This window comes from Mustelus asterias, chromosome 24 (genome assembly GCF_964213995.1).
Source record: "Mustelus asterias chromosome 24, sMusAst1.hap1.1, whole genome shotgun sequence".
In the NCBI taxonomy this organism is placed as follows: Eukaryota; Metazoa; Chordata; class Chondrichthyes; order Carcharhiniformes; family Triakidae; genus Mustelus; species Mustelus asterias.
This window is the reverse complement of record NC_135824.1, coordinates 58,937,599-58,963,044: the sequence shown is the minus strand read 5'-3', so window position 1 is coordinate 58,963,044 and position 25,446 is coordinate 58,937,599. Positions and strand designations below refer to the sequence as shown.

The window sequence follows — 25,446 nt, the reverse complement described above, 5'->3', positions numbered from 1 at the left end:
GCCGTAGCGGGATTCGAACCCGGGTCCCCAGAACATTAGTGGAGTTTCTGGATTAATAGTCTCGCTATAATACCACGAGGACATCACCTCCCCGACTGACCATGGTAAATTGCCCCTTAGTGTCAGGGGGATTAGCAGGAGAAATACATGGGGTTACAGGGATAGAAAGAAGTCTCACAACACCAGGTTAAAGTCCAATAGGTTTATTTGGAATCACGAGCTTTCGGAGCGCTGCTCCTTCATCAGGTGAGTGGCTAGGCTAGGTGAAGGAGCAGTGCTCCGAAAGCTCGGGATTCCAAATAAACCTGTAGGACTTTAATCTGGTGTTGTGAGAGTTCTTACTGTGCCCACCCCAGTTCAATGCCGGCATCTCCACATCATTACAGGGATAGGGATTGTTGTCAGTGCAGGCTCAATGGGCTGAATGGCCTCCTTTTGCACTGTAGGAATTAGACCCATAAGAAGTAGGATCAGAATTAGACCACTCGGCCCATCGAGTCTGCCCCACCATTCAATCGTGGCTGATATTTTTCTCATCCCCATTCTCCTGCCTTTTCCCCATAACCCCTGATCCACTTATTAATCAAGAACCTATCTACCTCTGTCTTAAAGCCACTCAATAATCTGGCCTCCACAGCCTTTTGCGGCAAAGAGTTCCACAGGTTCACCACTCTCTGGTTGAAGAAATTCCTCCTCATCTCTGTTTTAAAGCATCGTCCCTTTAGCCTGAGGTTGTGCCCTCTGGTTCCAGTTTTTCCTACTAGTGGAAACATCCTCTCCACTCTATCCAGGCCTCGCAGTATCCTGCAAGTTTCAATAAGATCCTTCCTCATCCTTCTAAACTCCAACGAGTACAGACCCAGAGTCCTCAACCATTCCTCATACGACAAGCTCTTCATTCCAGGGATCATTCTAGTGAACCTCCTCTGGACCCTTTCCAAAGCCAGCACATCCTTCCTTCGATATGGGGCCCAAAACTGCTCACAATACTCCAAATGGGGTCTGACCTGAGCCTTATACAACCTCAGAAGTACATCCTTGCTCTTGTATTCTAGCCCTCTCGACATGAACGTTAACATTGCATTTGCTTTCCTAACTGCCGTCTGAACCTACATGTTAACCTTCATGGCCTTATGATTCTTTCCCCCAGAGCCCTGCCAATTTCTCCTTTTATCCAATTCCCCTTTTGAAAGTTCCTGTTGAATCTGCTTCCAACCCTCCCCTTTCTAGACCACAACTCGCTGCCTTGTCGCGCCCAGGTTATTTACATTCTCGGACAGAAAAACTCCTGCTTACGCTACAGAGTTGCCCTTCTCAGTGAAGACTCGCAGAAGGAATTCTCCCTCCTCGTTGGGGTTTGCGGTTGACGGGATGATGATGTAATGACCTGGCGGGAGACGGCCGCGCATCATGACCTCCGTGCTGTTTCTGTGCTCCTTCACCGACAGGATGGGCGCCGATTTCTGCAAATCCTCGTAGGTCAGGTAAGCTTTAGTCGGGTCTCCCTGTGAAAGAGAAGAGGTACAGCAGGGGCTGTAGTTATTGATCCAGAGACAGAGATTGCTGGTGGAAGAGAGTCGAGACCACACGGTGAGTCGAGGATTAACCAGACAATGCACAGTGCCATTCGGGTCATCGCGTCTGCACCGACCACCATCCCACCCAAGTCCTATCCCCATGGATTTACCCTAGCTCGTCCCCCTGACTCTAAGGGGCAATTTAGCACGGCCAATCCACCCAACCCGCACATTTTTCGGAGTGTGGGAAGAAACCGGAGCACCCGGAGGAAACCCACGCAGACACGGGGAGAACGTGCAAACTCCACACAGACAGTGACCCGAGCCGGGAATCGAACCCGGGTCCCTGGTGCTATGAGGCAACAGTGCGAACCACTGTGCCACCCCTGCTAGCAAGGAGAACAAACACAGCGAATTTCACTATGGTGTCCGAACCGAGTTCCCGCCGTGTCAGTTATAGCACTTTTTATCCAATGAGAGTTAAAACACCAATAGCCTTACAGTTTGGGGTGTACTTTCAACCAATAGAATTTATAATCCTTCATTTGCAGACATAGTCCACCAATCATAGCATAGCTTTTTGCCCTTTCTTATCCAATAGAAAACCGTCTCCTTCATTAGCATAATCATAGAATCCCTACAGTGCAGAAGGAGGCCTTTCGGGCCCATTGAGTCTGCACCGACCACAATCCCACCCAGGTCCCATCCCTGTAACCCCACATATTTACCCTGCTAATCCCCCTGACACAAAGGGGCAATTTCTCATGGCCAAATCCACCTAACCCGCACATCTTTGGAGTGCGGGGGGAAACCGGAGCACCCGGAGGAAACCCACGCAGACACGGGGAGAAGGTGCAGACTCCACACAGTGACCCAAGCCGGGAATCAAACCTGGGGCCCTGGTACTGTGAGGCAGCAGTGTTAACCACCGTATTACCCTAATATGTCAACATATCTTGTTTTTTGGTATTTGTCATGGTGACTCGTCTTTGTTTCATCCTGTGGCCAAGGCCGGGAATGCAGTGTTTATGAAACTGACACAAGGTTTAGATTAGTCTCTTTCCTGAATGTGCAACAGCTGACCTCAAATGAAGCCTTGTATGACTTGCTGACAGAGTTGCCTTGTTGTTGTAACTTAATTTCCGCATTCTCACCTTAAAGATGTCAAACCCCACGTAGAGGAAGTTGACCCCCATAAGCCTCATCCTCCGCCTGTGCTTCTGCATCAAGACCACGAGGAATGTGCAGGTCACCTCAGGGTCATCAGGGTCATCATCCTCTTCAAACAAGGCCAGTTTGAACTGCGGATTCATCCAGTAGTACTTATCTGAAAGTAGCGGATGAAAAAGGGTCACGCAGATACTCTCTCTGCCCCACTTGGTCTGGGACATCAGAAAGAGCTCAACACACAAATACTCTCATCCCCTCAACACACAAATACTCTCATTCCCTGGTCCCCAGAGCACAATACACAGCCACTAACTCCAGGGCAATCCATTGCACATTGGGATCGAGGGACGTTACAATGCTCCTTAATCTCTCCACGCTGTGACTCGCTAACAATGCACATGCACCGTAAAATCAGCACTAATCAAATAAAATTAAAGACTGAGCCACATAAACATAGAAACATAGAAAAACTACAGCACAAACAGGCCCTTTGGCCCCACAAGTTGTGCCGAACACATCCCTACCTTCTAGACCTACCTATAACCCTCCATCCTATTACGCTCCATGTACTCATCCAGGAGTCTCTTAAAAGACCCTATTGAGTTCGCCTCCACCACCACTGACGGCAGCCGATTCCACTCGCCCACCACCCTCTGTGTGAAAAACTTACCCCTAACATCTCCCCTGTACCTACCCCCCAGTACCCTAAACCTGTGTCCTCTCGTAGCAGACATTTCCACCCTGGGAAAAAGCCTCAGAGTCCACCCGATCTATGCCTCTCAACATCTTATACACTTCTATTAGGTCTCCTCTCATCCTTCGTCTCTCCAAGGAGAAAAGGCCGAGCTCCCTCAGCCTATCCTCATAAGGCATGCCACTCAATCCAGGCAACATCCTTGTAAATCTCCTCTGCACCCTTTCAAGCTTTTCCACATCCTTCCTATAGTGAGGCGACCAGAACTGAGCACAGTACTCCAAGTGGGGTCTGATAAGGAGATAAACAGTTCATAGAATCCCTACCCATGCCCTCTCCTCCACCCTATACCTCATCGACTTCAGGAAGCGTAGTGGAGAACATGCCCCTGTCTGCATCGACGGTGAAGAAGTGGAAATGGTCGAGAGCTTCAAGTTTCTAGGTGTCCAGATCACCAAGAATCTGCCCTGATCCCTCCACACCGACACTACAGTTAAGAAAGCCCCACCAACGCCTCTACTTTCTCAGAAGGCTAAGGAAATTTGACATGTCCCCTACGACTCTCACCAACTTTTACAGATGCTCCATAGAAAGCATCCTTTCCGGATGTATCACAGCTTGGTATGGTTCCTGCTCTGCCCAAGACCGCAAGAAACTACAAAGCACTGTGAACGAAGCCCAGTCCATCATGGAAACCAGCCTCCCATCCATTGACTCGGCAAAGCAGGACCTCACGCATCCCGGACATTCTCTCTTCCACCTTCTTCTTTCGGGAAAAAGATACAAAAGTCTGAGATCACGTATCAACCGACTCAAGAACAGCTTCTTCCCTGCTGCTGTCAGACTTTTGAATGGACCGACCTTATATTAAGCTGATCTTTCTCTATACCCTAGCTACGACTGTAACACTACATTCTGCACTCTCTCCTTTCCTTCTCCCTTATGTACTCTATGAACGGTATGCTTTGTCTGTATAGCGCTCAAGAAACAACACTTTTTCACTGTATCCCAATACATGTAACAATAATAAATCAAGTCAGACTTTTACCATGGATAATCCATCGAACCTACACATCTTTGTGACACTAAGGGGCAATTTAGCATGGCCAATCCACCTAACCTACACATCTTCGGACTGTGGGAGCAAACAGAGCACCCGGAGGAAAAACTGGTCAAAGAGGAAGGTTTTCATGAGCATTTTAAATAAGGAGAGGTTTAGAAGGGGAATCCCAGAGCTTAGATCCTAGGCTGCTGGAGGCACAACCGTTAATATTGAGGGTGAGGAAAATGAGGAAATCGCAAGAGGTCAGAAATCGGAAGCGCGCAGAGATCCCAAAGGACTGTGAGGCTGGAGGTGATTTCAGAGTAAAAGTGTGAACACGGCATGAGAGTTTTTAAACTGAGGTGCTGCCAGATGGGGAGCTAAGGCAGATCAGTGAGTGTCGGTGGGGTGGATGAACAGGACTTGATGCGAGTTAGGATCAGGGCGGCAGAGCTTTGGATGGGCTCACGTTTGCAGTACAAGGTGGGAGGATGTGCACTTCTGAATGACAACAGCATTGAACTTGGCCGTGAAGCTCCTCAGAGTCAAACATCCTGCTGACATTAGCTCAATTTATAACAAAGTACTTTGGAAAAATACAGGGTGGGACAGGGGAGGCTGCAGGGCACCAGCACCCATTTAACTGGAGCAAAGAGTGAGTTAGGGTAGCCAAGAAGAAGCTGAAGATTGGCAGTGGGGCGGCACGGTGGTGAGCACTGCTGCTTCACAGCGCCAGGGACCCAGGTTCGATTCCCGGCTTGGGTCACTGTCTGTGTGGAGTCTGCATGTTCTCCCCGTGTCTGCTTGGGTTCCCTCCGGGTGCTCCGGTTTCCTCCCACAGTCCAAAGATCCGTGTGGGTTAGGGGGATTGGCCATGCTAAATTGCCCCTTAGCATCCAAAGATGTACAGGTTTGGTGGATTGGCCATACTAAATTGCCCCTTAGTGTCCAAAGATGTGCAGGTTAGGGGGATTGGCCATGCTAAATTGCCCCTTAGCATCTAAAGATGTACAGGTTTGGTGGATTGGCCATACTAAATTGCCCCTTAGTGTCCTAAGATATGTAGGTTAGGTGGATTGGCCATGGTAAATTGCCCCTTAGTGTCCAAAGATGTGTAGGTTAGGTGGATTGGCCATAGTAACTGTGCAGGATTATGGGCATAGGGAAGAGGAGGGCCTGGGTGGGATGCTCTTTCGTAGAGTTGCTGTAGACTCGATGGGCCAAATGGCCTCTTTCCACGCTGCAGAGATTCTATGGGGGGAATTGGATGAGAAGCATTTAATAAAGTTCGGTTGTGTTCTACCTTTATAACGCAAGTTGCCTCCAGCTGAGAAGCCCCGGATCCAACGCCCCTCGTACACCATCTGTAGCCAGGGTTTCAGCTTCCCATCTGGATTGGACAGCTGCTCCAGGCTCAGGTGACAAAGCTCCACACACTCAAAGTTTTCCCTGAAATCCTCAATGGACATCCTGATTAAAACAAACATGGAAAATAACCGGATTAATGAGCTACAACTCACACCCGTTTGCAACCATTATTGATGCTCTCAGCTGTGGCTCAGGGACTCTCTTGCCTCCGTGTCGGGAGGTTCACTGGGTTCAGGTCCCATCCCAGCGACTTGAACCCATCGTCTGGACTGACATTGCCAGTGGAGCACCGGGGGGGAAAGCTGCTCTGCTCTCTTTCAATAACAGAAACTTGCATTTTTATAACACCTTTGATAGAATAAAATGAGCCAAGGTGCTTCAGTGGAATGTTATGACACACTGGGCTACAAAAGGCAGTATCAGGGCAGACTCCAAATGCTTGGTTTTAAGGAGATCTTCAAAGGAGAAAGAGGGTGGAGAAGATTAGAGAAGGAACTTAGGCCCGAGGCAGCTGAAGGCACAGTTGCTAACGGTGACACAGTAATCCCATGGTGCCATCTGCCCTATACCTAAACTTAGTGGAGGAGACGATGGAAGGAAAGAAGGATGTGAAGATAAAAATGATGATCATAGGTGATTTTTAAAAAACTTTTCATGGGACATGGGAGTCGCTGGCTGGACCAGCATTTATTGCCCATTCCTAATTGCCCTTGAACTGAGTGTCTCACTCGGCCATTTCAGAGGGCAGTTAACCACGTTGCTGTGGCTCTGGAGTCACATGTAGGCCAGACCAGGTAAGGACGCCAGATTTCCTTCCTTAAAAGGACATTAGTGAACCAGATGGGTTTTTCCGACAATCGACAATGGTTTCATGGTCATCAGTAGATTCTTAATTCCAGATTTTTTTCACCAAATTGAAATTCTAGCCATCTGCCATGGTGGGATTTGAAACCGGGTTCCCAGAGCATTACCCTGGGTCTCTGGACTCCTAGTCCAGCGACAATACTAGTACGCCACCGCCTCATCCTATCCATGGAGTGTTTCAGCCTGCCCACCTCACAATATCTCACAATGGGCGGCACGGTGGTACAGTGGTTAGCACTGCTGCCTCACAGTGCCAGGGACCCAGATTCAATTCCTGGCTCGGGTCACTGTCTGTGTGGAGTTTGCACGTTCTCCCCGTTTCTTCGTGGGTTTCCTCCGGGTGCTCCGGTTTCCTCCCACACTCCAAAGATTTGTGGGTTAGGTGGATTGGTCATGCCAAATTGCCCCTTAATGTCTAAAGATGTGCAGGTTAGGTGGATTGGCCATGCTAAATTGCCCCTTAGTGTCCCAGGATGCGTAGGTTAGAGGGATTAGCGGGGTAAATATGTGGGATTAAGGGGAATGGGCCAAGGGGGGATTGTTGTTGGTGCAGACTCGATGGGCTGAATGGCCTCCTTCTACACTGCTGGGATTCTATACCTGTATCTCAAAGGAGGGAAGATGGGGGAGATTTATAATCTATCAGCCACCTACCAAAACTCTCCATCTTCCAGGTGCCCCATCTGAGGAAAGTTTTCGTCAGTGACTTGGTTCCATTCTGAAGACCTGTACAAAAACATTCAGCTGTAATCAAACATCTTACTGCTCAAGATACAACCCCGAGAACAATGGCATTGAGGTAGGACTAACAGAACAGGGCGTGTCATTAGTATGGAACAGCCCAGAATATCAGTCACAGTCCTGTCCAGTAACCTGGAATAGGGCAAGTAGCAGAGGCTGGGGCAGTGAGACAAGCGCATGTTCTGCACAGTCCCCAAGACTAATAACTCCTTCCAATAAGAGGCATCAAAATCAAACACAAATGTCAGGCTTCTTGCAATCCTCCTTGCATTTTATATATACCTGCATCAAGTCATTTTAAATATAATAATATGTTGTGAGGCACTTCACAGGAGAATAAGCAAGGGGCTGGATGGAGCAGATAGGGAGAAACAGTTCCCGCTCGTAAAAGGATCGAGAACGAGAGGGACACGGATTTAAAGTGATTTGCAAAAGAAGCAAATGTGATGTGAGAATAAAGTTCTTCACCCAGTGAGTGGTTGGAGTCTGGAATGTTCCGCCTAGGAGTGTGGTGGAGGCAGGTTCAATCGAGGCATTAAAGGGGGCGTTAGATGATTATTTGAGTAGAAACAACGTGCAGGGATACGGGGGGAAAGGCAGGGGGACGGTACTAAGTCACAATGCCTGTTTGGAGAGCCGAGAGGACTAGCAGGGCAAATACATGGGCTTTGTGGGATTGTTGGTGTAGGTTCGATGGGCTGAATAGCCTCCTTCTGAACCGTAACAATTCTGTGAAATAATCTGACACGAGGGAAAATCAGGACAGATGCTCAAAGGCTTGGTCGAAGATTTGAGCAGCATCTCAAAGGGAGAGAGAGAGATAAGGGCGGCACAGTGGTTAGCACTGTTGCCTCACAGCGCCAGGGACCCGGGTTCGATTCCCGGCTCGGGTCACTGTCTGTGTGAAGTTTGCACATTCTCCCCGTGTCTGCATGGGTTTCCTCCGGGAGCTCCGGTTTCCTCCCACACTCCAAAAGATGTGCTGGTTAGGTGGATTGGCCAAGCTCCATTGCCTAGGAGGACTAGCAGGGTAAATACATGGGCTTGCGTGGGATTGTTGGTGTAGGCTCGATGGGCCGAATGGCTTCCTCTTGCATTGTAGAGATTCTTTGTTTAAAAGGTTATTTATTTAAAGTTTATTTATTAGTGTCACAAGTAGGCTTGCATTAACACTGTAATGAAGTTACTGTGAAAATCACCCAGTCGCCACACTCCGGCGCCTGTTCGGGTACACTGAAGCCTTTGTGTGTCTTTACTGCCAGTCTCACATCGCTCCAATTCAAACAAGCCATTCACTCCGAGAGAACGCAGTCTCACGTTAAGACCCGGTACTCACCAACCAGCTGCACAACAACCACACAATTGTTCCAATCCAAGAGGCTGCCATTTGGCCCATCATGTCTGCACTAGCTCTCTGAATGAGTAATTCACTCAGTACAATTCTCCTACCTACCACCCGTAACCCTGAACATTTTCAGATAACAGTCTAATTCCCTTTTGAATGCCTCCACCACTTTGCCAAGCAACGTGTCCCCATACCTCACGCACTCGCTGTGTGAAGAAGGTTTTTCTCATATCACTTTTGCTTTGTCAATTCCATTAAATCTGTGCCCTCTCGTTCAAGATCCTTTCGCAAATGGCAACAGTTTCATGGGAATTAGGAGCAGAAGTGGGCAAATGCAGCCCTTCGAGCTTGCTCCGCCATTCAATCAGATCATGGCTGATCTCTCCCTGGTCTCAAATCCACCTCCCCACCTGTTCCCCATATCCCTTTTTTAAAATCAGAAATATATCTATCTCCTCCTTCAACGATTCAGACTCCACCGCGCGATGGGGCAGCGAGTTCCACAAATTCACCACCTTCTACAAGAAGTAGTTCCTCCTCATCTCAGTTTTAAATCTACCGCCTCTCAACCTGTACCTGTGACCTCTTGTTCGAGATTGCCCCACAAGGGGAAACACTTGGTCTACATTTACTTTATCAATCCCTTTTAAAAATTTTTATACCTCGATCAGATCCCCGTCCTCATCCTCCTAAACCCCAGCGAGTCGAAGCCCAAACTGTTTAATCTCTCCTCATACGTCAACCCTTTCATCCCCGGAATCAATCTGGTGAACCTCCTCTGAACTGCCTCCAATGCCACCACATCCTTCCTCAAATAAGGAGACCAAAACTGGACACAATACTCCAGATGTGGTCTCACCAACACCCTGTACAATTACAGCAACACTTCTCTACTTTTATACTCCAGTCCCTTTGCAATAAATGCCAACATCCCATTTGCCTTTTTTATTACGTGCTGCACCTGCATACCGACTTTCTGTGATTCATGAACACAGACACCCAGATCCCTCTGCCCCGATGCATTTTGAATCTGCTTTCCAGTTAGGTAATAATTTGCTTTTCTATTTTTTCTGCCAAAATTTCAACCTCACATTTACCCACATCAAACTCCATCTGTCAAATGGAGAAATGAAATCTCTCTCCCTCTCTGCTCTGTCCAGGCCTTCTTCTTAGAAACCATAGAAACCCTACAGTGCAGAAAGAGGCCATTTGGCCCATCGGGTCTGCACCGACCACAATCCCACTCAGGTCCTACCCCCACATCCCTACATATTTACCCACTAATCCCACTAACCTACGCATCTCAGGACACTAAGGGCAATTTTAGCATGGCCAATCAACCTAACCCGCACATCTTTGGACTGTGGGAGGAAACCGGAGCACCCGGAGGAAACCCACGCAGACACGAGGAGAATGTGCAAACTCCACACAGACAGTGACCCAAGCCGGGAATTGAACCCAGGTCCCTGGAGCTGTGAAGCAGCAGTGCTAACCACTGTGCTACCGTGCCGCCCAAGGAGAACAGTCCAACCTTTTCAAATCTATCCCGGGACCATTCTCGTGACTCATTCCTGCACTCTCTCTCCAATGCCCTCACATCTTCCTAAAGTATGGCGCCCAGAACCGGACGCAATACTCCAGCTGAGGACTGAAATGGATGTTCAGACGGCTCCCTCGCTGTCTCTCCCTCACCTGTCACTCCAAGGCCCGTTCCACTCCACTCTTCCCCACGGATTGCGAACCCGTACCAACTCCACTCCGCCCGCCTTGAGCTGAACCTACACCGCAAGCAAAAGACAAGTAAAGTCACTGAGTCAGGACAACATAGCACTGAAAACTGGCGGTGACCTCAATCCGGGGAACTGACTGTCAAAGAACCAGCACTGAGTGCAATAATTAAAAACAAAATATATTTTCTCCCAAGGGAGGGTGTCAAAGTGTTGGAGAGGACACGGGGGAGATTTATCTGAACGCCACCATCCAGGGCTTCAGTTATTGTGGAGACTGCAGGAGCTGAGATTGTTCTCCTCAGAGCAGAGAAGGTGAATTATAGAATCATAGAATCCCTACAGTGCAGAAGGGGCTATTCGGCCCATCGGGTCTGCGCCGACTCTCTAACAGAGTGTCTTACTCAGGCCCTCTCCCCTTCCCTATCCCCGTAACCCCATACATTTACTATGGCCAATTCCCCCTAACCTGCACATCATGGAACACTAAGGGGCAATTTAGCATGGCCAATCCACCCAACCTCCACATCTTTGAACACTAAGGGGAAATTTAGCATGGCCAATCCACCTAACCTGCACATCATGGGACACTAAGGGGCAATTTAGCATGGCCAATCCACCTGACCTGCACATCTTTGGACACTAATGGGCAATTTAGCATGGCCAATCCACCTAACCTGAACATCATGGGACACTAAGGGGCAATTTAGCATGGTCAATCCACCTGACCTGCACATCTTTGGACACTAAGGGGACAATTTAGCATGGCCAATCCACCTAACCCACACAACTTTGGACACTAAGGGACAATTTAGCATGGCCAATCCCCCTAAGCTGCACATCTTTAGACACTAAAGGGCAACTTAGCATGGCCAATTCCTCCTAACCTGCACATCATTGGACTGTGGGAGGAAACCGGAGCACCCGGAGGAAACCCACGCAGACACGGGGAGAACGTGCAGATTCCACACAGACAGTGACCCAAGTCGGGAATCGAACCCGGGTCCCTGCTGCCCAAATTGATATTGAAGGATTGATATTGGCCGGGATGCTAAATGGGCCTCCCCCACTCTTTAAAATACTGTCCTGGAATCCTTCACATCCGCCCGAATGGACAGACATGTCCTCGGATTAACATCTTATCCAAAGGATAATGGGACAGGTGCATCCCTATCAACAAGGAACCAATCCCTTGGAGGGATTGTGGGAAGGTGAGGGAAATCAGGAAGACGTGGAATTCGGTTCTTCACTGCGTCACGTCTTGGGACACCCACTCAGCCCGCAAGTTCAAAGTTCACTGCTGCTGTGTTCCAGGTCATGAAAGACCTCCCCGAGATTGGCGACAAGCCAGAGGAGGGCGAAGCTCAGCCATCTCATTCCTTCAGCCAGCAAGGATTCACACACCTTGTCAAAAACAAGTCAATTAGAGAAGGATACAGTTCACATCACAGCAGCGGCTCACCTGGTCCACACCAGTCACTGAGTACGCATGTCCGGTTACAATGCCACGTTCATTCAAAACACCCACTGGACCCTGGACAGACAATGTGACAGGTCAGGTTACAACATAATACAGTTGCTAAACTATTCTCAGCACAGTTATTGACTAAAGTCATTCACAATAATATTGACAATCGAAAGTAATTGATTTCTGCACATTTATACGTTTTATAAGAGGCACATCTACTGGGATTTCATTTATTTGCCACTGTGTTAGGTTTAACAAAAACACTGAAGGATTTACCCCACAGTAACACACACACGGGTATATCCCACTCTCCCTCAGTGTAACACACACGGGTATATCCCACTCTCCCTCAGTGTAACACACACGGGTATATCCCACTCTCCCTCAGTGTAACACACACAGATATATCCCACTCTCTCTCACTGTAACACACACGGGTATATCCCACTCTCCCTCAGTGTAACACACACGGGTATATCCCACTCTCTCTCTCACTGTAACACACAGGTATATCCCACTCTCCCTCAGTGTAACACACAGGTATATCCCACTCTCCCTCAGTGTAACACACACGGGTATATCCCACTCTCTCTCACTATAACACACACAGGTATATCCCACTCTCCCTCATTAACACACATGGGGTATATCCCACTCTCTCTCACTAACACACATGGGGTATATCCCACTCTCCCTCACTCACACACACGGGGTATATCCCACTCTCCCTCACTAACACACATGGGGTATATCCCACTCTCTCTCACTAACACACATGGGGTATATCCCACTCTCTCTCACTAACACACATGGGGTATATCCCACTCTCCCTCACTCACACACACGGGGTATATCCCACTCTCCCTCATTAACACACATGGGGTATATCCCACTCTCTCTCACTAACACACATGGGGTATATCCCACTCTCTCTCACTAACACACATGGGGTATATCCCACTCTCCCTCACTCACACACACGGGGTATATCCCACTCTCTCTCACTCACACACATGGGTATATCCCACTCTCTCTCACTAACACACATGGGGTATATCCCACTCTCTATCACTAACACACACGGGTATATCCCACTCTCTCTCTCACTCACACACATGGGTATATCCCACACTGTCATTGTTACACATACATAACATTTTTTAAAGTATGAAACATCACAAGGCAATTGACAGAGAAATATACAAAACAAGGACGCTGGCCTCGAGGAGGAAATGTTAGGGGGAACAACCAGAGGGAGGTCTTAGAAAGGGTGGGGGTCGAAGTGGTTCCAGGAGCCTGAGGCCTGGGCACCAGCTAGCACAGCCTCCAACATCAGGGTCACGAATTTGGGAAGAACAAAGAGGCAAGAGTCAGAGGAATGGAACTTTTGTACGAGGAAGTGGAAGAGATTAATGAGATAGGAACGGGAGAGATTTAAGCAAGAGCTATTATGTCTTTATAATGTAAAAAAATTATCCCAAGGTGCTTCATAGAGTTGCAATTAAAGTTAGAAGACTGGTTTGGATCCAACGTAGATCAGTGAGGCATGAGGTAATGGGTGAATGGTCCTCTCCTGAATTACACTTGGGCTGTGGCACAGTGGTTAGCACTGCTGCCTTACAGCGCCAGGGACCCGGGTTCAGTTCCCGGCTTGGGTCACTGTCTGTGCGGAGTCTGCACGTTCTCCCCGTGTCTGTGTGGGTTTCCTCCGGGTGTTCCGGTTTCCTCCCACAGTCTGAAAGACCTGCTGGTTAGGGTGCATTGGCCGTGCTAAATTCTCCCTCAGTGTACCCAAACAGGATTGTGGCGATTGGGATATTTTCACAGTAACGTCATTGCAGGGTTAATGTAAGCCTACTTGTGACTAATAAATAAACTTTAAACTTACGGGTTTAGCACAGCAAATTATCGAGCCTTTCTCGAGCAGCTTCCTGAGGAACTTCCAAAGATCCTTCGGCATCTCACTGATCTGAAAGGATTCAGGGGCTCCCCCTGTGAGATCGACCATCGCTTCTAATGGGTAACCGATGTAAAGAGACTCATAGCAGCCCTTCAGCCTGAGAGGACAAGGAAAGAAATAACTCATTAAACAAAGTCATCTTATTGATTCTTTAATGGGATGTGGGTGTCACTGCAAAGGCCAGCATTTGTTGCCCATATCTAGTTACCCTTGAGCTGATTGGCTTGCTAGGCCATTTCAGAGGGCACTTAAGAGTCAACCACAATGCTATGGATCTGTCCCATATAGGCCAGACCAGGTAAGGATGGCAGATTTCCTTTCCTAAAGAGCATTAGTGAACTAGATGGGATTTAAAAAAAAATAAATGACATTGGGTTCATGGTAGACCAGCTTTCAATTTCAGAGTTTTAAAAATGAACAAGCATGCAGGTGCAGCAGGCAGGAATAAAAAAGGCGAATGGTACGTTGGCCTTCATGTTGAGAGAATGAGTACAGGAGCAGGGATGCCTTGATACAATTATACAGGGCCTTAGTGAGGCCACACCTGGAACACTGTGTTTTGGCCTCCTTACCTGAGGAAGGATGCTCTTGCTCTGAACATATAAAACGTTGGTTAGGCCACATTTGGAGTACTGTGTTCAATTCTGGTCGCCACACTACCAGAAGGATGTGGAGGCTTTGGAGAGAGTGCAGAAAAGATTTACCAGGATGTTGCCTGGTATGGAGGGTATTAGCTATGAGGAGAGATTGAATAAACTGGGATTGTTCTCCCTGGAAAGACGGAGGCTGAGGGGCGACCTAATAGAAGTTTATAAAATTATGAGGGGTATAGATAGGGTGAACAGTTGGAAGCTTTTTCCCAGGGCAGAAATGACAATTACAAGGGGGCACAAGTTCAAGGCGAGGGGGGGAAAGGTTCAGTGGAGATGTGCGGGGGAAGTTTTTTTACACAGAGGGTGGTGGGGGCCTGGAATGCACTGCCAAGTGAGGGGGTTGAGGCAGTTACCTTAGCGACTTATCTGGATAGACACATGAATAGACAGGGAATAGAGGGATATAAGCGGTTGGTTTAGATAGGTAAACGTGATCAGCGCAGGCTTGGAGGGCCTCTTCTCGTGCTGTACTGTTCTTTGTTCTTTGAGTGCAGATAAGGTTTACCAGGCTGATTCCTGGGATGCGGGACTGATGTGTGAGGAGAGATTGAGTCAGCAAGGATTGTATTCGCTGGAATTCAGAAGAATGAGGGAGGATCTCATAGAAACCTATAAAATTCTAACAGGACTAGACAGGGTAGATGCAGGGAGGATATTCTCGATGGTGGCGGTGTCCAGAACCAGGAGTCACAGTCTGAGGATACAGGGTAGACGGTTTAGGACAGAGATGAGGAGACATTCCTTCACCTCGAGAGCGGTTAGTCTGTGGAATTCATTACCACAGAAAGTAGTTGAGGCCAAAACATATAGCACTTGGGAGCGAAGGGGATCAAAGGATATGGGGGGTGGTGGGGGAGGGATCAGGCTATTGAGTTGGATAATCAGCCATGATTGTAATGAATGGTGGAGCAGGTTCAAAGGGCCAAATGGCCTCCTCCTGCTCCTATTTTCTATGTTTCTATGAATTCCATCTACTGCCATGGTGGGATTTGAACCTGGATCCCCAGAACATTAAAATACTGCGGATGCTGGAAATCTGAAATAAAAACAGAAAATGCTGGATAGACTCAGCAGGCCTGGCAGCATCTGTGGAGAGAGAAACAGAGTTAACGATTTGAGTCCACATGACCCTTTTACAGTTCTATGGAGAATTGCAAAGCTTCACAAGGAGTTGAGTGAAGAAATTTCTCCTTTTCTCAGTTCTAAACAACCACCTTATTCTAAGATTGTGACCCCCTTATTCTAGATTCCCCCAACCAGGGGGGAAACAGCCTCTCAGCATCTACCCTGTCAATGCTTCAATGAGAATGCCTTTCATTCTTCTCAACTCCAAGGGATATCAGAGAGGTATAGAATCCCTGCAGTACAGGAGGCGGCCATTTGGCCCATCGAGCCTGTACTGACCACAAACCCATCCAGGCCCTATTCCCGCAACTCCATGCATTTACTCTGCTCATCCCCCTGACACGAGGGTCAATTTAGCACGGCCAATGTACCTAACCGGCACATCTTTGGACTGTGAGAGGAAACCGGAGCGCCTGGAGGAAACCCACGCAGACACGGGAAGAACGTGCAAACTCCACACAGACAGTGACCCGAGGCCGGAATTGAACTGGGACCCTGGCCTGTGAGGCAGCAGTGCTAACCACTGCGCCACCGTGCCGCCCACATCGACCTCATCTACTCAACTGCTCAACTGCTCTTCAAAGGGCAATCCCCTCATCCCAGGCCCAGCTCCTCAGCATGGCTACCCTCGATTTGGTCGTAATCATTCCCCCAGCATTGGCACTGCGCCATTCTCGGGTCACACTTACTTGGCGTAGGCTTTTTCCAGGAGTGGGCTCCAGAACTCGTTGTTGTCCTTGGAGTAAAGGAATGCCAGCTTATTGTTAGTGGTGGGGAGCCGATCGTCCACCACTACCTCAACCCACTGCCCATACTGCCAGAACTTGGAAAGAGACAAAAAGGGACAAAATGTTAGGAATGTCGTTGGCGGCACTGACCCGATTCTCTCTCACGGGTGTGATGATACTATGCCTTTAAAAAAATGTATTTTAATCTGTTCCTCTGCAGGTTTTTCAAGCCAGTCCAAGCATTTTATTGGTGCCGCGATGTCTGCAACTGGTGTCCGTTAACTGTCACTGAAACAATACAATGGACATGATGCTGATTTTAATCTGGACTAACACAGTGTTTTGGGGTTTAATGGTCTTTGGGGATTGCTGAGTGAGGCTTGATTTCACAGAATCCCTACAGTACAGGAGGAGGCCATTCGGCCCATCGAGCCTGCACCGACCACAATCCCATCTTATCTCCGTAACTCTACATATTTACCCTGTTAATCCGCCCCGAAACTAGTGGCAATTTAGCATGGCCAATCAATCTAACATGCACATCTTTGGACTGTGGGAGGCATATATGATAATGAATGGGCTCGATAGGGTAGAAACATCGAGATTGTTTCCACTTACAATGGAAACAAGAACTAGGGGGCGTAGCCTCAAAATACAGGGGAGTCAATTTAGAACAGAGTTGAGGAGGAACTTCTTCTCCCAGAGGGTAGTGAATCTTTGGGATTCTCTGCCCATTGAAGCGGTAGAGGCTACCTCATTAAATGTTTTTAAGTCGCAGATAGATAGATTTTTAACCATTAAGTGAATTAAGGGTTATGGGGAGCGGGCGGGTAAGTGGAACTGAACCCACTATCAGATCAGCCATGATCTTATTGAATGGCGGAGCAGGCTTGAGGGGCCAGATGGCCTACTCCTGCTCCTATTTCTTATGTTATGTTCTTAAATCTTTGGAGTGTGGGAGGAAACCGGAGCATCTGGAGGAAACCCACGAAGAAACAGGGAGATCGTGCAAACTCCACACAGACAGTGACCCAAGCCGGGAATTGAACCCTGGTCCCTAGCGCTGAGAGGCAGCAGTGCTAACCACTGTGCCACCAGGTTTTAATCTGGACTAACACAGTGTTCTGGGGTTTAATGGGGATTGCTGAATGGAGCTTGATATTGGGATGATTGACAGGTCAGGTCCTACACCTGGGGACAGCTACGCTTCAGAGAAAAGTCCAGTTTTGGTGTTCATTTCTCAGTTGCTGCTAGAAGTTGGTGGGAGCAGGCAGTGTCTCTGTCTCTCTCTCTCTCCAGAGGTGTGCAGAAAGTTCCAGGGCAGGGAAGCCTCAGAGAATCGATCCAACATTCAAAAGGACCAACGCACAGCAGGAATTACAAAGCTGAAAACCCAGCATCATGTGAGCAAACTCGTTTTTCTGTGCCAAGTCTGAAGAAGGATGTGTGTCTGTGGGATGATGTTTTACTTGGAACAACAGAGATAGCCAACTGTTAACTTTATTCATTCATGGCACATGGGCGTCGCTGGCTGGGCCAGCATTTATTGCCCATTCCAAGTAGCCCGAGGGCAGTTGAGAGTCAACCACATTGCTGTGGCTCTGGAGTCACGTGTAGGCCAGACTGGGTAAGGACGGCAGATTTCCTTCCCTCAAGGACATTAGTGAACCAGATGGGTTTCGACGATGGTTTCATGGTCATCAGTAGATTCCTAATTCCAAATATTTTTTATTGAATTCAAATTCCACCATCTGCCGTGGCGGGATTCGAACCCGGGTCCCCAGAACATTAGCAGAGTTTCTGGATTAATAATCTAGCGATAATACCACTAGGCCATCACTTCCCCAGTTAGGAGTTATACTGTGTCATATTTAGTTCTTGTAATTGGAGAGACTGAGCTATACTCATTGGAATTCAGAAGAATGAGGGGAGATCTTATAGAAACATATAAGATTATGAAGGGAATAGATAAGATAGAAGCAGGGAGGTTGTTTCCACTGGCGGGTGAAACTAGAACTAGGGGGCATGGCCTCAAAATAAGGGGGAGCAGATTTAGGACTGAGTTGAGGAGGAACTTCTTCACCCAAAAGGTTGTGAATCTGTGGAATTCCCTGCCCAGTGAAGCAGTTGAGGCTACCTCATTGAATGTTTTTAAGGCAAGGATAGATAAATTTTTGAACAGTAAAGGAATTAAGGGTTATGGTGAGCGGGCGGGTAAGTGGAGCTGAGTCCATGAAAAGATCAGCCATGATCTTACTGAATGGCGGAGCAGGCTCGAGGGGCCAGATGTCCTACTCCTAGTTCTTATGTACAAGTTATGCTAATCCGTTTTGTTACATTTTAACGGAGTTCTTAAATAAACTTTGTTTGATTAAAGCTCCCTAGTGGGTCACTTGAATCATACCTGGAGTGAAACATCTAATGCCAAACACCCTAATGCCAAAATCAAAAGTAAAACTTAGAGTTTAGGCCAACTTCAGAAAACACCTTGGAGTTTCTGACCTGGGTGTTAACACGGGGTTGCATTCAAAGTGTTGGCCTAGATTTTAGACTCAGGATTTGAGCCTCCAACTTTCTGACTCAGCGGTAAGAGTAATGGCTGTCACCCCCTGGCATGGAACAGAAAACTTACATTGAACAATGGCACCCAGGAGACATCGGGCATAACCGAGGCTTACCTTAAAGAGGAATCGTCCTGTGTAACCTTTCCCGAAGCCCTGGCCGGGGGGTATGACCTTTTCCATCACGTGCTTGTTGAGACTGAGACAGGCAATGACGGACAGAAACCAGCAGTCACCTGACAACAAGGACGGGCATGTGTTAAACCTTTACCCTGACCGCTGTCCGCTAACCTGGGCACAGATGGAAGCTTTGAGTTAGCCCCCCCCAGTACTGCTGACAAAGTTTGCAAGAGGTGCTTAGAGTCAAACGTTTCACTGTCGCTGCTCTCCTGTCCACATGTCCGTCCTGGGCCTTTTCCAATGTTCCAGTGAAGCCCAATGCAAACTGGAGGAACTGCACCTCAGCTTCCGAATGGGCACTTTACAACCTTCTGGACTGAACATCGAGTTCAACAACTTCAGAGCACGAACTCTCCCCTCCACCTTCACCCCATTCCCATTTATTTTATTTCATTCTGTTTCTTCTTTCCACCTCCATCCTCCATTTTTACCATCCTTCTTTCTCACTTCCATTTTTCCACTGCTCTCCATCTTGCCCCCTCCCCTTCCCCTCCTTCAGGGCAACTGCGTTAATCCTCTGTCCCTCTGTTCTGCCATTCACGCATTCTGATCACCTGATGAAGGGGCAGCGCTCCGAAAGCTCGTGCTACCAAATAAACCTGTTGGATTTTAACCTGGTGTTGTGAGACTTCTTACTGTGCCCATCCCAGTCCAACGCCGGCATCTCCACCTCATGATCACTTAATGGGCACTCTTAGCACCTTTCTCAGCCTCCTTCGTAGAACAGAATAGAATAGAATCCCTACCGTGCAGAAGGAGGCCATTCAGCCCATCGAGCCTGCACCGGTGACAATTCTACCCAGGCCCTATCCCCATAACCCCACGTATTTACCCTGCTAATCTCCATGACACTAAGGGTTATTTGCAACGGCCAATCGACCTAACCTGCACATCTTTGGACTAATAACAAATCATCCTCATTTACATTCCCTTTATCCAATTACAGCCGCACCCTCATAGTTTAAATCTCTTCTGATTTTCTTAGCTCTGACGTAGGGTCATCCAGACTCGAAATGTTGGCTCTATTCTCTCTCCACAGGTGCTGCCAGACCTGCTGAGATTTTCCAGCATTTTCTGTTTTTGTTACACTGTCATGCTTCCCTTTGCGAACCCATTATCCAGTCTACAGCATCCCAGGACTCATTTTCCAAACAAAAACACTCTCCCTCTCCCGAGTGTCACCCCATAAGTAGAAATATATTCAGTTTGAACCCAGAACATTGGTTCTCACCCAAAGCTCCCTGGCAGATGTCCGTTCTGGTGGTTCCATCAACAATGAACTCAGGGTTGGCACAAATTTCCTGTTGAAAGTGAAACATGTTAGAAATAACTTGCGGCAATTTACAGTTGTGTTAATTTAGAATTGTAACACACGCAGTGAGTGATCCTGTGGGATCTCACCAGACGCAGTACCAGAGGACCTGGTTGAAGCCACTCAGGCTAGAATATTTCAGCAGAACATTCTGGCCTTCCCGACTGGCAGAATGGTTTGTTCTTGGGGTGGTAAACTGGTGCATTTTGCTTCTGAACATGTTTTGTTTGTCAGAATTTACAATCTCTGTATAAATAGCGGAATATATTAAAACTATTGGCCACATTTCATGTTCTGGAGGAGTAAGTGGATTTCAGTGGTCCTTTACTGAGGTGGCATGGTGGCACAATGGTTAGCACTGCTGCTCACAGCGCCAGGGACCCGGGTTCAATTCCAGCCTTGGAACGGGGTCAGTTAGAATCATAGAATCCCTACAGTACAGAAGGAGGCCATTTGGTCCATCGAGCCTGCCCCAACAACAATCCCACCCAGGCCCTATGCCCGTAACCCCATGTATTTACCCTGCTAAGGGTCAATTTAGCATGGCCAATGCACCCTAACCAGCACGTCTTTTGGACTGTGGGGGGAAACCGGAGCACCCGGAGGAAACCCACACAGACACGGGGAGAATGCGCAAACTCCACACAGACAGTGACCCGAGGCTGGAATCGAAGCCGGGTCCCTGGCGCTGTGAGGCAGCAGTGCTAACCACTGTCCCACCGTGCCACCCTTAATGTTTGGGGCATGCCCCTTTAAGAGAACAGGTCAGATGGCCCAGGACTCAAGCTCCACCCTGAAACTTGTCTAGCCAGTCTTATGCTGACTGTGTTAGGATAAAGACGTGCTAATAAACTGTTCCAGTTAGTTTACTATGACTGACTTCCAGTTTATTATTAGTCCCTATGTCAGACCACGAACATCTAACCCAGTATTATCCAATAACTCCTCCTGTGGATGTCAGATGATGACAGGTTGGATCTCACTCAACCCTGTTGAGGAAATTCAGCCAGTACATAGTGACTCCCCCTAGAGGTGCTGTTGCATAGAGACCAAACGCAGTGCAAAATATTCCCGAATACATTTCCTCAACTAATACCCCATCCACAGAACAGAACCACAATTATCGTTACATCATCCAAATTATAAGATTCAAAATACTCTCTCCAGAAACAACTCAATTTGGAAATAAATAATTTTCATTTTATTAGTTTGAGTACAATAAACAAGGAGCAGTGGTTAGCACTGCCGTCTCACAGCACCAGGGACCCGGGTTCGATTCTGGCCTCGGGTGACTCTGTGTGGAGTTTGCACGTTCTCCCAGTGCCTGCGTGGGTTTCCTCCCACAATCAAAAGATGTGCAGGTTAGGTGGATTGGTCATGCTAAATTGTCCCTTAGTGCCCAAAGATGTGCAGGTTAGGGGGATTGGCCATGCTAAATTGCCCCTTAGTGTCCAAAGATGTGCAGGTTAGGGGGATTGGCCATGCTAAATTGCCCCTTAGTGTCCAAAGATGTGCAGGTTAGGTGGATTGGCCACGCTAAATTGCCCCTTAGTATCCTAAGATGTGCAGGTAAGGGGGATTGGCCATGCTAAATTGCCCCTTAGTATCCAAAGATGTGCAGGTTAAGGGGATTGGCCATGCTAAATTGCCCCTTAGTATTCAAAGATGTGCAGGTTAGGGGGATTGGCCATGCTAAGTTGCCCCTTAGTATCCTAAGATGTGCAGGTTAGGGGGATTGGCCATGCTAAATTGCCCCTTAGTATCCTAAGATGTGCAGGTTAGGGGGATTGGCCATGCTAAATTGCCCCTTAGTGTCCAAAGATGTGCAGGTTAGGTGGATTGGCCATGCTAAATTGCCCCTTAGAGAAGTGTAGGTTAGGGTAAATGTGCAGGGTTACGTGACTAGGATGGGGGAAAGGGCCTGGGTAAGATACTCTTTCAGAGAGTCAGTGCAGACTAGATGGGAAAATGGCCTCCTTCTGCACTGCAGGGACTCTGTGAAGAATTTGATCCACTCAAATCTATCAAAATCCCTTCTAATAACTCTGTAAATGAGGAAAGAGACCAGTGCAAAGCCAGTCTGAGAAATACAGTGAATTGACAATGCAAAGGGGTTGGAGTTTGGCTGCTTTAGTCCCCACACCCAACACACTCCTTGCAGATTAGTCTTACCCGGGGCCTGAGCCACTGTGTGATGTTGAGCTGCGAGCTCCCGGCTGGGCCATGGACAGAGGAGCTGGCTGCGGGGAACTGCGGATCCTCAAACAGGGCAGTGCCGGAGAGCGGGGCCGCAGCGGTTCCGGGACGGGGGTAAAGGGCTGCGTTCCTCCGTAATACCGAGCTGCTGTCGTAGAAACCGGGAGGGTGCTCCCCTCCGCTCCAAGGCATGGGGTACATGGTGCAAAACTGAGACCCCCGCAACAGCAGCGGGGGAGAGGGGCTGAACGGCCGGTAACTTTCCCAATTGTCCCTTAACCAGCCTGTTCTACAGGAAACTCATCAGACTGGGGATAGACTAAACGTCACAGTGAAGGTGGAGTCCAAGGGAAAAGGTGTACGTTTAAAGTTTATTGATTGTCACAAGTAGGCTTACATTAACACTGCAATGCAGTTAATATTGTGTTGGGATCTAATTACCTAAGAACCATCCCCAATATTTGTAATCTTATCAAATGGGCGAACCTCACATTGGGCGTGGCTTATTTATTAGTGTTACAAGTAGGTCCCAACACCATAAAATCCCACCCAAGGTCGACGGACCTTTCCATGGTCCACCCCTCGCCCACTCTGGCCGGGGGGGGCGGGCGGGCGGGTGGGGGACGATAAAATTCCACCCATTGAATCTTAAAAAAAGAAGTCTCACAACACCAAGTTAAAGTCCAACAGGTTTATTTGGAATCACGAGCTTTCGGAGCGCTGCTCCTTCACTAGGGGTTGTGAGACTTCTTACTGTGTCCTTCCCAGTCCAATGCCGGCATCTCCACATCATAAAGAGGGTCCAGCACAGGAAGCCTTTCAGCCCATTAAGCCTATACTGGCCCTTTGAAAGCACTAACCAGTCTCGCTCTCCCCAATCGCCTTGTTATTAAAGCTTAAAGTTTTTAAGCTTATTTATTATTGTCACAAGTCGATTTACATTAACACTGCAATGTAGTTATTATGAAATCCCCTAGTCACCACTTTCCAGCGCCTGTTCGGGTATACCGAGGGAGAATTTCGCATGGCCAATGCACCTAAGCAGCACATCTTTTGGACTGTGGGAGGAAACCCACGCACACAGACACGGGGAGAATGTGCAGATTCTGTACACAGTGACCCAAGCCTTGGATCGAATCCAGGTCCCTGGTGCTGTGAGGCAGCAGCACTAACCACTGTGCCACCATTGGAGAAGGTGTCCACGGGGATGGTGCCAGAGGACTGGAGAATGGCAAATGTTGTTCCTCTGTTTAAGAAAGGGAATAGAAATGACCCGGGTAATTATAGACTGGTTAGTCTTACTTCGGTGGTTGGTAAATTGATGGAAAAGGTCCTTAGGGATGGGATTTACGACCATTTAGAAAGATGCGGATTAATCCGGGATAGTCAGCACGGATTCGTGAAGGGCAAGTCGTGCCTCACAAATTTGATTGAATTTTTTGAGGAGGTAACTAAGTGTGTTGATGAAGGTAGGGCAGTTGATGTCATATACATAGATTTTAGTAAGGCGTTTGATAAGGTCCCCCATGGTCGGCTTATGATGAAAGTGAGGAGGTGTGGGATAGAGGGAAAGATGGCCGATTGGATAGGTAACTGGCTGTCTGATCGAAGACAGAGGGTGGTGGTTGATGGAAAATTTTCGGATTGGAGGCAGGTTGCTAGCGGAGTGCCGCAGGGATCAGTGCTTGGTCCTCTGCTCTTTGTGATTTTTATTAATGATTTAGAGGAGGGGGCTGAAGGGTGGATCAGTAAATTTGCTGATGACACCAAGATTGGTGGAGTAGTGGATGAGGTGGAGGGCTGTTGTAGGCTGCAAAGAGACATAGATAGGATGCCAAGCTGGGCTGAAAAATGGCAAATGGAGTTTAACCCTGATAAATGTGAGGTGATTCATTTTGGTAGGACTAATTTAAATGTGGATTACAGGGTCAAAGGTAGGGTTCTGAAGACTGGAGGAACAGAGAGATCTTGGGGTCCATATCCACAGATCTCTAAAGGTTGCCACTCAAGTGGATAGAGCTGTGAAGAAGGCCTATAGTGTGTTAGCTTTTATTAACAGGGGGTTGGAGTTTAAGAGCCGTGGGGTTATGCTGCAACTGTACAGGACCTTGGTGAGACCACATTTGGAATATTGTGTGCAGTTCTGGTCACCTCACTATAAGAAGGATGTGGAAGCGCTGGAAAGAGTGCAGAGGAGATTTACCAGGATGCTGCCTGGTTTGGAGGGTAGGTCTTATGAGGAAAGGTTGAGGGAGCTAGGGCTGTTCTCTCTGGAGCGGAGGAGGCTGAGGGGAGACTTAATAGAGGTTTATAAAATGATGAAGGGGATAGATAGAGTGAACGTTCAAGGACTATTTCCTCGTGTGGATGGAGCTATTACAAGGGGGCATAACTATAGGGTTCATGGTGGGAGATATAGGAAGGATATCAGAGGTAGGTTCTTTACGCAGAGAGTGGTTGGGGTGTGGAATGGACTGCCTGCAGTGATAGTGGAGTCAGACACTTTAGGAACATTTAAGCGGTTATTGGATAGGCACATGGAGCACACCAGGATGATAGGGAGTGGGATAGCTTGATCTTGGTTTCAGATAAAGCTCGGCACAACATCGTGGGCCGAAGGGCCTGTACTGTTCTATGGTAGCAGGGAATTCTTGACTGCCCGAGTTCCCAGGTAATTCAAAAAAAGGTGCAAGGCTTGAACGTATTCCTTTTGTTTGCAGGGAACAGGTTCCTGCTGGTGGCTTCTAGCAGGTGTGAATGAGCCATGTAACAAGCTGGACTGATTATCACAGATG

General features: G+C 48.1%; 1 protein-coding gene across 1 annotated transcript in view; it reads right to left on the bottom strand.

Moving 5' to 3' along the window:
* LOC144511464 (calpain-9) overlaps positions 1–22,945 on the bottom strand; it is a 50,230-nt gene extending 27,285 nt beyond the window's left edge. Inside the window, exons 1-11 of the mRNA XM_078241848.1 lie at positions 22,628–22,945; positions 20,375–20,444; positions 19,081–19,199; positions 16,364–16,497; positions 13,825–13,993; positions 11,931–12,002; positions 10,434–10,519; positions 7,310–7,381; positions 5,727–5,893; positions 2,672–2,844; positions 1,297–1,505 (exon numbers count right to left, since the gene is read on the bottom strand). Of these exons, the coding sequence (XP_078097974.1) occupies positions 1,297–1,505; positions 2,672–2,844; positions 5,727–5,893; positions 7,310–7,381; positions 10,434–10,519; positions 11,931–12,002; positions 13,825–13,993; positions 16,364–16,497; positions 19,081–19,199; positions 20,375–20,444; positions 22,628–22,852 (1,496 nt within the window). The 5' untranslated portion in view covers positions 22,853–22,945. The remainder of the gene's footprint in view (positions 1–1,296; positions 1,506–2,671; positions 2,845–5,726; positions 5,894–7,309; positions 7,382–10,433; positions 10,520–11,930; positions 12,003–13,824; positions 13,994–16,363; positions 16,498–19,080; positions 19,200–20,374; positions 20,445–22,627) is intronic.
* Between the last annotated feature and the right edge of the window lie 2,501 nt (positions 22,946–25,446).